The sequence below is a fragment of the Delphinapterus leucas genome, chromosome 9 (genome assembly GCF_059928025.1).
Source record: "Delphinapterus leucas isolate spDelLeu-1000000601 "Yukka" chromosome 9, BTC_Dleu_Yukka2, whole genome shotgun sequence".
NCBI lineage: Eukaryota > Metazoa > Chordata > Mammalia > Artiodactyla > Monodontidae > Delphinapterus > Delphinapterus leucas.
The window spans coordinates 27,113,051-27,128,751 of record NC_143137.1 but is presented as its reverse complement, the minus strand read 5'-3'; the positions used below and the strand labels follow the sequence as shown (position 1 = coordinate 27,128,751).

Below are 15,701 nucleotides of genomic sequence, written 5' to 3'. Positions count from 1 at the left end.
CCAAGTGTGAAAAGCAATCACTAAAAATAAGTATATTAAGTAATAATAAAAACAGTGGTGCTGTTAAGAGGTAATCCACAGAATTTCAAAAAAATTATCTAAATTACAGATGAAATATGAGCTCTGACTCATATAGAAATAAACTTCCTTTTTTACTTCAGCATCTATGTAACATTAGTTACACAGCCCCAAACATTAGTTTGAATAGAAGGCAGAAAACCTTACTGGATGTTAGATTTGGAGGCAGGATAAATGAGTTGTAGCTTCTTTGAAAATAAACACATGCATAATTTAGTACACTGGGCCAAATAACATCCCCCATACATACCACTCCACTGTGGTGGACCTAAGAACAGATTATTAGAAATTAATGGACTTCAAACAATTGCAAAGACACCCACACAAAAACATACACAAGGTCTCCTACTTTTTACAAATTTGATTACATGATTTTACAAAATAAATTTCAAGAGATTTAAGTTTTACAAAATATATTTTTATGATAACTTCATAAACTTCTCTGTCTCTAATTTTTTTTCATACTTCTGAACACACTATATGTTTTGCCTAGAAAACATTTCCTTAATAAAAATCATTAATCTGTCTTTTTATTCTTCCTCTAAAAAAATGTACCTTCTATAAAATCAATCTTGGTTGTCTAAAAGGTTTCAAACTGGGAGTTAGATTCTTGAGTATATGCATCTTGAGTATAAGTTCCCAAAGCATGTTTTATGTAATGCCTGTGAATATTTTTTGTTTTAGGTAAGTTAATTGAGGAAAGACCTTGCCTAATTTGATGTTTTCAAAGCAATTAGAATAAAAAGCAGTAATAATAAGTTTAAAAAACAAACTCAATTAAGTTAATACAGACAACTCTCAGTTACAGATATTCAGGTGAGAGGGCAGCAGTATGGACTAACAAATGTCAAGAGTATTTATAAACTTATAAATTCAGAGAACTCAGAGAGACCCTGAAAATATTTTGGTATAAGGTGAAGGTGAGTGGTAACGTGGAGAAAAAGAGAGTCAAGGAACAAACTAGGGGTCCTCAAGACCTTCCATCATCTGTATACTAACTGTAACTACAACTCATTCTGGCCGCATTAAAAAACAATAATGTTGCTGTGCCCCAGATGTTTTTATTAAAAATCCACAGAATTTGGAAATGTAATCTTTTCATGAAATAAGATAAATTAGCATCATATTAGTTTCAGTGGAAGTAGCATTGTGTTTCCACAACAGTAATTATGACTGTATACTTGTTTATGTACCTGTTGTCACACCAGACTAAGATTTCTGGGGGCAGAAACCGTACCTTTATATCTAAATATCCTGAGTAGAGACCAGTGCTGACATAACAATGTTTACTGAATATATGAATGAATGAACATCAGCAGTGAAAAAGATACAGGTAAGTCAAATACCTAATTGAAAATGAGTTAAATTCTTCAGAAGAATGCTATGATTAACTGGAGCTTTTGTTTTGCTACACTATCTATCATGAGTATGCAAAGACTAGGAAGAAGAAAAGTAACCCCAAATGAATAAGGTGGCAAAGAGATAACAGTCATATTAGAAAACTCAGAATTAACTGTATTTGCATTTTATTGTAACAATTATTAAGATATGACCAAAAAACAAGGTGATTTAAATAAAATATCAGATCTTAAAAGGTTGCAAGTTGTTTGTGCTCTCAGGTACCAAATGACAAATTTTATACTTTAGCCAAGAAAAAAAATGTATTTCAAAATAAATAGATTTTTCATTATTTATATTCTGAAAATGCTTATTATACATTACAGAATTCATGATTATATTTAAATTACTACTTCTGAACTGTAATAAAAACAACATTGATAGTGGTCTCTAAGATTCAGTAAGTGAAATATTATGCAACTATTATTTTTTATTCTAAAACAAATAGCCAGAAGATTTTGTATGAATTTTCATTGATTTAATATAAGACTTTTTAATAATAAGGAAAGCCTTGACAAGTTTTTCAATTATACTGAAATAATGTAAAACACAGTACACACTGGGCCAAACTAGTTCTCCATAAATTTGAACATTCTGCTTAAGGAGGGTTCACGTGAATGTATGTAGCTGTCGTCCATGAAACTGACCTCAAAAGATTCAAAAGAAAAAATAGATCAGAATGCCTGAATAGAAATAAAAGTTACCTTGCCTTCGTAGTTCATTTTTAACAGCTTCAACACCTCCTGTTTTTTCAATGAAGTCATATATAACTTTTGATGTTTCTCTGTCTTTAAGTTGTGCCTCTGAGATTCCACACAGATCAAAAAGATTCTTCAATTCTGGATCCAAATTATTCAGCTACAACAGACAAAATAACTGCTAACTATAAAACCTATGTCAAATTTTTTACAATAGCAAGTTGAAATATTATTCTCATATCTATGCCCTTTATGAAATTATTTTCTTTTATGTTTATAAATTTTTAATATAGTTAGATTATTTATATGCTAACTAAACTGTCTTACAAAAAATAGAAAAGATAAGAACAAAGAATAGGTTTTATATTTTATCTCATCTCTTCGTTCCCTACCTTTAAAAAGAAGGCATCTCATTTAAAGTTTTACTAATCCTTTCATGACTCAGACATCTCTAATGCTCACCTACTATTCCACCTTGTCCTAAATAAGATTTAGGTATAATCACAAATACCACAAAAAAAGTAAATCATTTGAAAATTTGAGGTCAAGGACCTCTTTATGACCCAAGCACCCTGTACAGTGCCCAACACAAAGAGGCACTCAAAAACATTGTGGTGTTAACATTGTAGTTCTAACAAAAATAACCAAAATAATTTATGACCCCAATCACAAATAATATTTCTTTTCAAATAATTTTTCCAAACCCTGATTATCTGCCAAATGTTAAATACGTAACTTAGGTAACCAAGTTCCAACTATTTTGCTCACAATGCTATAAATTAATGAATGATGAAATTGCCAAAAAGAATAGTAGAATAAAAAGATCTAGATAATTTTAACAATTGGATATTCAGAATTTTATTATAGTACTTTCCAGTAATTTGGCATATATTCCCCTCGAATGATCACTTTGCAGAAATAATTTTCTTCTCTTGGCTTTCAAAACATAGAGTTTTTACATTATAGTAGATAAAGCCAAGGAGTTAAAAAAAACTTTCTCTTTAGAGACTTAGCCATCAATGATAGAACGGTCTATGATTTAAAACCTCAGTGGAATATGAACATAAATACAAGCACATTCCAATAAACACTAGAGTTAACAAAAATGAATAAGAATAAAAGTCTAAAGATAGGCCATGACATTCCCACATATTTAGAATAATAATGCTTATGGCTTGAAAAGACACTTACATCAAAGCCAGTATTCGGATCCCAACCAACATGTCCAATGTGCCTAAAGCAGTAGATAGAAAAATATAGAAAAATAAAATGCATAAATGGTATTAAAAACCTAATATATATGAAATCCAATCCACTCAGTGAATTTTTGGCCTGAACTAACAGTTCTCATAGACATAACCATATTCAGGGAAAAACCGTACAAGCAGTCAAGAAACCAGGATTCTAGCCCAGGCTCTGCTACTAATTGAGCCGTAACATTTTTACACAATCTTTCTGAGTATCCATTTCCTTAACTGACAAACTAGCATAAGAACACAAGCATTATATGTATGAGAGGACAGGAGTTTTGTAATGAAGTAATGAAATAATGGATAAGAGAATGCTTGAAAAATGTCAAATAAATACCAAAGGTTTGATGCCTACTATAGACTGAGTGTGTCTTCCGAAAATTCCTATCTTGAGACCTAATCCCCAATGTGATAGTTCTTGGAGATGAGGATTTTGGGAGGTCATGAGAGTGGATTCCCCAAGAATGGGATTGGTGCCCTTAAGAAAGAGGTCCTGGAGAGCTCTCTCGCCCTCTTCCAACATGTGAGGACACAGTGAGAAGATGGCTGTCTATGAACCAAGAAGTGGGACCTCACAAGACACCGAATCTTTCCTGCGTCTTCCTTTCTCACAGCCTCCAGAACTGTGAGGAATAAATTTCTGTTGTTTATAAGCTACCCAGTCTACTGTATTCTGTTAGCAGCCCAAACAGATTAGGACAATGCCTTTAGGCAATTTCCAAATAACATTTATAGGGAAAAGTGAGATTTCCTTTTCATGTCCAACAATTAGTTGAAAAAACAACTCTAATTTTTCTTTTCTCATGGGTGGAAAAGTAAATAAACTAAGATTAATAAAACGTCTATTGAGCAATAGCCTTTAAAAACTCCAACAAAATTTATAGCTAAAGAGGTATGCAAGTGATAAATATAAGGGTTCTCCCAAAAAGCAAACCAAACTTTCTAACAATTTAAAAAACCAAGAGCAGAAATGAGTAAATCAAAAGTAAAGATAAGAATAATAAAAGAACTGTCTTACTGGAAATTGCTTGGTGTTCCAATATCTGCCTTAGTTAATCTCTTCTTTTTAGCTTTTCCTTTTTTCTTTTCTTTGGTATGGGAGATGTTGTTGACTTGTGGACCATAAAATCTATTTGTTGTAATTTCTGGATTTTTTATGTCAACTGTTGCCATGGGTAGATTAGGACCTGCAAATAAAGTCAAAATAATATAAAAGGGATGTAATTTAAGATAACAATTATTACAATCATAATTTATAATTTAAATATATTTTTCCTGCAGTAGGACCACTTCATTACTATAAATTATTTAAATTTTAAACCTGCATGTTAATTTTTTATAATTTCAAAAATTCCTATATTTCCAAAGTCTATAATAAATTCTTTTTTTTTTTAAGTGTCTGTCTTTAATTCCATATAACTTTCTTACAGATTATACCATCAGTTACCTGAAGTGAAAAAGCAGAAGAGAAAGCAAAGCAAGATGCATATGCCCAAAACAGAGCAAGGGCAAAAGAATTTCATAAGGTGAGCAGCAACCGCCCCCCCCCCCAATTTTTTATGTCTAAGGCACATCAGAACTATAACTGATAAATGTTATTATTCCCTCCACAGAAAACATTAGAGACACTTCGAGCCAAAAATATATGCTGACTTTCCGCACAAAGTGTAAAGGTTTTTTTTTTTTATTATGTGTAACACAAAGTTATTTAAGTCAATAAATTTTTAAGGAATTTCACACGTTCTGATTCTTTCCACTGCCAATCACCTTAGTTCCTCCAAACTCATAATCTTCAAGATAAAACAGCCCTTTCAAAAAGAAGTTATCATGTGAGTCAGCCCACAATTCTTTTAGTTAGGCTTCTTTGATCTCCAATGAAATATGGACACACTTCAAAATTCCCCACCTGTAATCTTTGGGATCCAATTTCCTCAAGCAATTTACTTTAGGACCATGTTTAGGGTCAGGAGATGGATCTGCCTGGTTCTGAATTTGACACCCTCTAAAAACGTATTAGGTTCAAATCATATTCACTCCTAAGCCATCACACCCTAGAACAGTACAGATCACTGGGATATGCCAATACCTAAGATAAAAAGTTTGTTAGGTTTTTCACAGTTTACTTGGCAGCTCTGTCTTGTAGTTCTTTCCCACAGATCTAACAGGTAGTTCTATGAGTAAAGGAAACCACGCAGTTGATCTATGAGGCGTTTCCAACGATGTAGGTTTACAGAAAAAGCCCCATCGGGATAGACCTCAACTATAATAAATTCTTAAACAAATTAGCATAGATACATTATTTCAAAGCAAACTCTTTTTATAACATTAAATCTCATGAATATAAATTTTCAACAAGAATTTAAATTTAATTGATCTGATCCATCAAATTTTGACTATAACAGCCTCACATCCAACACATTACTCATTGATAAAGAGATATATATTACATAGGACGAGTAAAAGAAGCATCTACTTTGTTTTAAATCTAGTAAAGAAGTCTAGTCTTACTTCTTTATTTCAACTTTATTAGTCTATGATGAAAAAAAATTTATACAAATATTACTACCATTTTTTTCCAAAACTGTCATACTTAAGTCTAGTAGTATTCTCCCCATTATTATACATACACTTTGGCTAGCAGAAGTACAGAGCTCAAAAATTTTAAATAGAAAAATTCTCAAAACATTCCATCTTCCACAAGGATCAACAGTAAAAAGATCTCAGGCATCTTCAGGTATTATTAATAGCATCTTCAGAAATGACACTAAACGCAGCACACAAAAATTTGTTTTATAATTCACAAAAGTATTTTGGTCTTAAAAGTATAAGAGTCTGAACGAAATATATTCATCTTAAAAATTCCTTAAAAAATTTAACCAAAGGGCAACACATGTTCCTTAGAGATCCCATTTTAACATATGATTCTCTGACATAACTTCCTATTAGACCAAATCCCTCTGAGATGATATTAATGACGACTTTTAAAATACTGTATAAAATATAATCACTACTGTGCAGAGAAACAGTCAACATAGCAGGCCTGAGGCTGCTATCTTTATCTTTAGAAAGGCCTGCTTTGCAAGGTTGGCCCTTAGCTGGCATCTAGGATCTAGGATTTCAAGAGGGTTCCCATTATCCCCTGATAAGATGGGCTTATTGTGTCTCAACTATTTGTGCTAACAATGTGGTTTATGCTGAATACTTGCTTTCCTTCTGGGAGTCTAGAATCTTGGTATGTCCTAGACAGAAGATGCCCACGTGACTAGCCCCCAATAAACCCTAGGCACTGAGCTTCTTTAGACAACAGTTCATGTGTGTTGCAACAATTCATTGCTGGAGACATTAAGCATATCCCCTGTGACCAATGAGAGAATACTCTTGGAAGCTTGTGTGTAGTTTCCCCCAGACTTAACCCCATGTGTCTTTCCCTTTTGTTAATTTTTATTTTATATCCTTTCACTGTAATAAATCTTTGCCATGAGTACCTCTATGTGCTCAGTCCTGTGAGCCCTAATGAATCACCAACTGGAGGAGTGGTCTGTGGAATCCCCAACGCAAGCATAGAATGGCAGACAGAAATCCCAAGACATTACAGGCTAATGTATATCGAGTGATCACTAAATGCTAACTTGACTATAATTCTTCAATTATGCTGAAAACCTCAAATGCATCCTATTCATAAAAGTTGTCTGAAATAAAATATTTACCTATATGGGAAATTATATATAACTAATTTTCTCTCCCTCAACTCTACTATTAAAGACGAAATAGAGTTAAAATAAAATTATAAATGCCATCTGCCACTTTATCAGACAAACAATTTTGAAAGAGGTGCAAAATTCAGCTATTTTCCCTTAATATTCAAAGTCCAATTACATAACTATAATATATAAATGTCTAAAGTTCTATTTATAATTTCACACAAAATTCCATGGGAAGTTGCTCATATTGGCAAGAAATAAAAATTCTTCTTGGAAAAAATGGAAGCTAGTGAACAATACGGATAAAACCTTTAAAAGCTGATTCAGTGTCAAGGAATAATCTGAAAATAATTGGATCAAAAGTTAAAGGTTAGTTAAACAATATAGAAGGCTTATTAAATAGTAGATAAAGAACTGGATTTTCAAATTGGTTCAGATTCAAGATTTCAGAATTCACTGTAGTTTCACAAAATAAGGGACTTATTAAAAATCTCCAGAATTTGAGTGTTAGAGGGTTGAATTGGGGTGATACTAACATTTTCATAGACTTAATCTAGTGATATGTTTTCACTTCTCATTCTTCCCTTTCTGCTTTCTCTCCTCTTATAGTTTATCATTACCAATAATCATCAGCAACACCGTCCAAATTAAGATGTTGCAAATTATTACTGTCCTATCTTTACACTTAATAACATTAAAGAACTTCCTTGAGACAGATTTAGGTAAGTCAGAGTTAGGCACTCTCTTTATACATGTCATCCTTCCTGAAATAGGTGTCCAAATAGTAATAATGAAGGAACAACCAGATTCACCATTAAAAAATAACAAAAAATTTGGGAATTCCCTGGCGGTGCAGTGGTTAGGACTCTACGCTTCCACTGCAGGGGGCCGGGGTTCGATCCCTGGTCAGGGAACTAAGATCCTCGAGCCATGTGGCATGTCAAAAAAATGAAAACAAAAATTTTAAAATTATAATTAGTTTTTAGGAAAAAAACAAAAATAAAAACATTTTGATGCTACTTTAGTTTACATAAAAGTAACCAATTATACTATGGATGTCCTAAATGGTATAGAGTTGGTAAGGTTAATAGTTTAAATTATCCAAACCAGTAAATTCTTTTCTGGGAAACAGTAAGGTTAAGGTTCTTATAAGCCTGATTTATAACTCACTAGAGAAAATAACTCAGCCAACTCTGAAGAAAGCTCAAGGATGAAGAAGACAGGAATAAAATGTAAGTGATACGCAGAATGAATACCAAAGTTTCCCCTCCTCTCTCTACCCCAAAATCAGGTGTGGATATATTGTTATGCATCCACCAAGCCGTTCATAAAGATGTGGCATTAGCTCCTTAGTGTCCTTACACATGAACTTCATTAGTACTGGTTAAAACATTATTTAATTAAGTCTACATAGAAAAATCCAGATTACAGAGATGTACAGAAAATTGATATTAGCTGGGCAATTAAAGAGCTTTTCTAAATCTTTCATTTTATAGATAAAAACTAAGGACAAGAAGAGTCAGGTGACCTGTCTAAAGTCACACAATTAGTGACAAAGGGAAAGGTGGACTCTGCTATCTTGGTTCCTACTCCACTACTCTTTCTATTAACTATTATAACTTTTTTCACAGAAGTTAAATGACAAGGTGATTGATAATGCTAACTTTACAAATGTTATATTTTATTTCTTTACCAATTTATCAGTTCTCTTAGTTTGCAGTCCAACAGTTCATCATTCAAGAAATACTTACGAATAACTTTCAAAATTTAGAAAAAAGGCTTTTTACACATTTAAGAGATTAGGTATTTGGATATTTCTGTTGACAAGAGTCATTTACAGTTTGAAGATGTTAGGAATAAATAAATGTTCTAAATATTAAACATTCTAACATTAAAATAATGTTCTAAAGCCCAATTAAATATTTGTTTCAAAAGTGACAGACCAAAAAAGTGATAAGTTGTATAAGGCACAGAGTCATTTTTTAATAAAGTTTATGAAAGATATGGTAACGGAAATACTCAAATCATATCTAGTAAAGTTTATTCCATTTCTGAAATTACACTCATCCTAAGAACATGTACTAAGTAAATAGATAATAAAGGGGACTGTTTCCCTTCTTTTTCAAAAAGCAGTCAAAAGACAAATTACCTTCTTCTGATTAAGGACAACTGTCAGAGAAAAGAGTTTTTAATATTCTCACTGAACAGCATTTCTAGTTAATTTTAAAACTAAAAGAACTAAAGTCTTCCCCTTAATTACATAAAAAGCGGAGAGCTCTCACCAAGGTAAAATAGTTGAGAAATAGGGGGCCTAGAGGCCTCTAATGTCAAGCAGTCATGAAGCTGAGAACAAATCATTGGAAAGCATCTAAGCTAAAAGGTGAGACTGACCAATAAAGAAAAAAAAGAAAAATATATGGATTAGGAGTTAATGAGGAAGACACTGAATTGTATTTCAGGAATATATGTTACTTCTACATAAAGTGTCTTTTTAATAGTTAACAATGTGAAAAAGGTTTGCTAAACTGATCTTCTAAATGAGGATCTGGGACAAAGCTCCTGTATGGACACTGCTAGGCAGTTAAGGTGTCCACTGCCACCTAGTGGCAGTGCAGCAAATGCAAAAAAGTAATATGCCATCTGCAAAATAGTGGTCTCCACACCATGAGGAGAGCAAGGCAACCCACTGCACAGCAGCAGAAAATATTAAAACTTCTATTAATAATTATGTTATGTATATTTTAAAAATATATAAGTATGCAAATATTGTCAAGACATGCTGTATAATTTTGCATTTTAACAATGCCATTTTTTTAAACTCTCCTTTCATTTAATGAAAAAAAGTTTGGCACCACTGTATCAAAGGGTTAAAACTTTAGATCTAAAGATTTAAAACCAAGAACAAACTCAGAGAAAGAAACTGCATTTAATTATGAGTATCTCTCTTACTATGGGTAATAAAATTGTAAGACACCATTGTCACATAAAGAATATCCAAATTCTATTATGGATTAGGTGCCTTTTCAAAAATATATTTTATATGTATTGAAAAGATTAAATTTTAAAAAAACCATGAAGTATTTACATCCTTAACTTTAATCATATTATTTGTACAACATCTACACTTTAAAATCTCACTCAGGTTACTTTCCCCAAAGATGGTACCACTAGGAAGCCTTCTGCACTGGTATTTAATATATGCTCACAGAATGCCAAATAGTTTAATAAATTAAAAAAGACATTAAAATATTGAGCACAGAACAAGGAGGAAAAATTCTAATGCCACATTAAAGGTTCACGGATGAAGGACTTCTGGCTCAGCTGCTTCTGCTTCCTCTGTTTCTGTGACATACTAGCTGCATACCTCAAGGCATGTTACTTACTCTCTCCAGGTCTCAGTTTCTCCTTCAAAATCATCTTGACACAGCACAGTGGTTAAGGGGGCAGGCTCTTGAGTTAGAACACTTGAGACTGAATCTTGCTCCACTTTCCTAGTTTTGTGACCCTGAGCAAGTTACCTATTTGCGCCTGTTTACTCGTCTGAAGTAGGGATGATAGCAGCTACTTCATATGGTTTCTGGACGGTGCCTGGCAGGTGGTAAGTGATCACTAAATAGTAGCTGCTATTGTTATCACTGTCATCGTCTTCATCATGAGAACTGTACTGATTGAGCACCATGCTAAACACTTTGATTACTATCTCCATGCAGCCCTATAACGTATTAAAAATTTCCATTTAAAAGAGAAAGTCAAAGTATACAACACTTGGCACATGGTAAGCACTACTGAAGGTACAGAGTTTTTTAAAATTATACTAAAGTAAGTAAGCCAAAATTTAATACAGCAATATTTGGTTCATGTTTTTGTATCAGGAAAACAAATTTAAGGACAAAATCAGAAGGCAAAATATTGGCTTAAAAGAAAAAATACCCAACAACCACTAACAGTTGTCATATATTAAGGACTCTGTACTATATTAAGTGTTTCCCTGAATAATTACTCTAAATTCTGATGAGAGAATTTGAGATGCCTTTAAAAAGCAGCAGCTATATTCCCCATTATAACGAAGGCTCCTGGAGCAATGTTCTTTACTATCATAGGGTCAGGGGTCCCATTTCAATCTAATGAAATCCACGGATCCTCTCTCCCCAGAGAAAAGAACATATATACTTACAATATTTGGCACAAAGTTTCAGCGAGGGTTTATGGGGCCCAGGATGAGACTCTATGCCCTAGAGATCTGGGACCTTCGTATTCTGCTTTTATTCTTTGGTATAAATATATATATTTTAAATAAATGAATCCATATTACTTCAAGTATTCGTTAGCAAATTAAGGAGAATTATGTACAGCTACTATTTGTTTAAACACACCACAATAGTTAAGTGCTCATTCTTGAAAGGGGCTAGTTTTATATTCCCAGTGTGAAATAATCTTTTGAAATAAGAAGAAAAAAGACTAACATGAAAATAGGAAATGAACAAATATGCTAGATAAAATTTACCACTTTTAAGGAAGACATTAAGACCAGGTTGTACAATTTCTAAACTTAAACAACTGTGAATAAGGAATTAAGATATAATAGTGATATTCACCCTATAGTCTTCCCTCATACTAGAAAAAAGCCAAAGAATAGTACATTTCTAAGTCCCATCTGTTATTTATTTTAAAATAAGAACACAATAAACTACAGTATTTAATCGTAGATATTAAATACTAGGTATTAATGTATGATACCTGTTTCCACAAGGATTAAATTATAATCTAAAATCTTTTTGATCAATAATTATCAAAGAGCTTACCGTTTGGAGGGTCTCGTCTTTTCTCTGTTAGGAAATAAATTACAGGAATATTATTAGGCATACACAATACAAAAATCAACATAAAAAATTAACTCATCTAAACTGTCTTATTCCTACGTCCATATATAAGTGGTTAACAAGTTTCTCTGAGGAACTGACATTTGAGCAGACATCTGAATAAAGCAAGAAAGGGAACAACATATTGAAAGGCCCTCAGGAGGGAAGAGCATGAAGGAACACCATAATACTGGACTGCAGTGAGCCAAAGGAAGAGCGGAAGGAGAGGAGTCAGAAGGAGAACCAGGGAACTGGAGCGTGTAGGGTCCCACAGGGCATGGGTTAAGGAATATAGATTGTGTTCTATATATGATAGGAAGCTCTTACAGGTTTTTGAATAGGGGAAGTGACATGATCCAATCTATGTTTTTAAAAGTTTTGCCTGGTTACTATGTGGGAGAGAGCTACTAGGGGGCATACAGTGACAGCAGGGAGACGAGTGAGAGTTAGGGTAGTCCCGATGACAGACAACGGTAGCTTGGATTAGGGTGGTAGCAACAGAGGTGGTGAGACAGATCCAGGACTTGTTTTTGAAGATAGAGAAAATGGGACTCACTGATAGGGTTTATGAAGAACCACTGTGAGCCAGACTGACAAGGTGGAGCCAACGCCTTTTACTGGGATGGGGACAGCTAGGAGAGGAGGAGGAGCAGGTTGAACTGGGGCTTGGGGAACACGGGTCAGGTGTTCTGCTCACACATACTAGGTCTGAAGGCTATTCTGACACCCAGCTGGAGCACACAAGTCTGAAAGTCAGGGGCGAGGTCAACAGGAGAGAGAAAACTTTGGGAGTCAGCAGTATATAGACAGTGTTCAAAGCTATGGGACTGAATGAAAGCATAAAGATAATGAAAATACCTAGAGATGCCTGAGCTATGGGCGAGACCAAAATAATACTTAGAAGCTATAGCCAATTAAGTAGGAGTAATACCAGGAGAACTTCTATTAACCCTTTGCATTCATACTCTTACATACCAGGTTTGACACAATTTTGGTTTCAAGAAAGCTCAAAACTGGTTGAAGAATTTTCAACAAATATAATTTCCACAGATTTTTCTAATACAAAATTTTCCAAAATTATAAGACAAATAGCCATAAATAATAATATAATAAAATATTTAGTTTATAAACAGCCACAATCCTAAAATTAATAGGATTTAGTTGAGGGACAAGTTGAAAATCCTGGCAATGGGAAATATAAATGTATTACTCCATCTGGTGGTCTGATGAAGTAATTTTCTGAAATATTTGATGTAAGCACATCCTATCTAATGTCAATGAATGTCAAATCCCCAATTTCCAAGGTGATGTTACCTCTGCATCCACAAAGGAAATACTTCTTAAATTGGCGGTGCCACAAATATGGAAATATGCTGAGATAATGTAAAGTTCAGAGTATAAGTTCTAAAAAGCAATTACTTAGAAACATGACACTATCCTGGCTTGAGAGCCATTCTTATGAAAAAAAGAGAAGGTTTGGTTGAACTAAGAATGGGAGTTGATGGTGTGACGTATTTGCTAGAAACATTAGCAGAACAGTGTTTAATCATATTAGGGGACGTTTTTAGTATCACAGTACTAGTCATACTACTGTTGGATTACTGTGTTCAAATCTGGACATCATATTTGAGCTGGACCATTTTCTCAAATCTGGATCATTTGAAGAAGACATGAAAATGTACAGGGCATTCAGAGCACAGTAGATAGTGCTCTGAATACAGTATGATGAGTCTGTAAGTTATACAGTATGATGAGTCTATAAATCATATCATGTGAGGAATAAGAAACTGGAACTGGTTAAGCTAAAGAAGTGTAGGCCTAAGGAGGGCATAGTAGATGGCTTCCAACATTAAATGGCTAATGGAAGGAAAAGAAAACACTAATTCTTTGTTGCTCCAAAAGTTGGACCCCATGCATCTAAGTTAAAGAGAGGCAAGGCTGAAGGTTGACTTAGCATGAAGGGGCTACCCAACAATCAATCAGCTGTCTCCCATGTGCTGTGATCTTCTGCTTCTGAAAACACCATGCCTAAAAGCTTAGGAATTGTATAAAACAGAATTCCCATACCAGTTAAAAGACACCTGCAAGTGACCTATCTATTTCAAAAGTCAATTATTCTATATTTTAAGAAGTATTTTTTACTTTTTTTTTAATTGAAAATTTAGTCACACAGTTTGACTAAAAGAAGTCCCAGGGAGTCCCTGGCCTGGCACCACAACATGTCATTGAAATAAGAACTGAACCGTGAATTATTCCACAGAATTAAATTCTTCCACAGCATGGAATCAAGTGGTAAACACCCTTGGCCCCAAAAAGAAGTAACAAAAAACAATAGGCTCCTAATAATTCTCCTATTCACTCATTACAAGGGGGATATATAAGATGGCAGTAAGGCAACAACTTAGTTCATTTCATTTTCATTTTTACATTACCTTCCTCTTGGAAACCCATTAAAATAACAATAAACATATATAAAATGTAACACACATGTTTACATTTCTGTTTTCAGGATCCAGTGCCTTCCTTTTTCATGACTTATTCCCTCCTATTGGTAAAGCACATCCTTGAATACAGTGATTTTCAGACTGGGGTAACATGTATACTTGGATGTACAGACTTTTCAAAGAATATATGGGCATGGTTAGTTTTAAGGGGATTTATTTGCTGATCTCAACTCCCATATGTTATTTCTCCTAAAAGTGACCTGCTTAAGAAGATGATTTTGGAGAGGTTCACCTTTCGTAATCACCCTTCTCCCACGTTACAACAGAAAGGCCTGGTATGTGACAGCTGTCAAATAGTTCCACATCAATGAATTTAAAGCTTTACACTATCCTGCGTCGTTCTCTAATTGTCTTATATGTATTAAAGTCTCATGCATTAAACTAAGTTCCTTATAATTTTACAATATACAACATTAGGGACAAAATAGAGACAAGGCAATGTTTACAGATCTTGTTTGCAACTTTGCTTATTTGCTTCTAGGCTTGCCTAAAGTATTTGTTCACAAACTATAAAATATTTTTGTAAATGTAAGTTACAAATAATGTCATAAAAATGCAAAGTTAAGAGTCAGTATATGTAAAATGTTATCAACAGAAAAGGTTATTGGAATGAGTTCTTTAATAAATCTGAAAAAAGTCAGCGTTCAATAAAAATAGTATTTCTTGTAAGGTAAGGATTAGCAACCTGTTTTTTGTAAAGGGCCAGATATGCGTCACATAGTCTTTGTCATAACTAGACAACTGTGTTGTGGAAAAAAAGCAGCCAAAGACAATATGTAAACCAACAAGCATAGCTGTTTCTCAATAAAACTTTATTTACAAAAACAGATGGCAGGCCAGATCTGCCCCATGAGCCATAGCCAGCTCCTGTTTAAAGGAATTTTTTTTAAAAAAGTTTACCAGATTTCCTTTGTCGACGGCCCAACAAGTCTGTAACTGCTTTTCGAAATTTTTTTGCTTCTTCTTCATTGGCAAAATTAAGGGCAACTTGACAGGTCTGAAATATTTTCATCAAAAAAGGTAAACAACAAAAACCACAAATCTAGCTTTACTTAACAAAAAAATTAATAACCAATAGAAGTACACTCTGAAGAAGAAAAGTTTCACTTTATTAGCAGACAAGAACTTACTTTATGACTTAAAGTTATAACTTATAACTTAAGAAGGCAAAAAGCATAGAGAAGGTAGAGTAAAAGAGTACTATTAGAGAGGT

At 33.6% G+C, this 15,701-nt stretch overlaps 1 protein-coding gene and 1 non-coding gene across 4 annotated transcripts in view; both read right to left on the bottom strand.

Moving 5' to 3' along the window:
- Positions 1–15,701, bottom strand: part of WASL (WASP like actin nucleation promoting factor) — a 66,232-nt gene that overhangs the window by 16,014 nt on the left and 34,517 nt on the right. For all 3 annotated transcript variants that reach the window (XM_089917452.1, XM_089917451.1, XM_089917453.1), the window contains exons 4-8: positions 15,389–15,485; positions 11,928–11,951; positions 4,443–4,611; positions 3,366–3,408; positions 2,181–2,334 (exon numbers count right to left, since the gene is read on the bottom strand). In XM_089917452.1, coding sequence (XP_089773578.1) covers positions 2,181–2,334; positions 3,366–3,408; positions 4,443–4,611; positions 11,928–11,951; positions 15,389–15,485 — 487 coding nt within the window. The remainder of the gene's footprint in view (positions 1–2,180; positions 2,335–3,365; positions 3,409–4,442; positions 4,612–11,927; positions 11,952–15,388; positions 15,486–15,701) is intronic.
- On the bottom strand, positions 5,555–5,685 carry LOC115801775 (small nucleolar RNA SNORA18). The gene has a single exon (XR_004022107.1). It is a non-coding gene; the product is annotated as a small nucleolar RNA SNORA18 (small nucleolar RNA).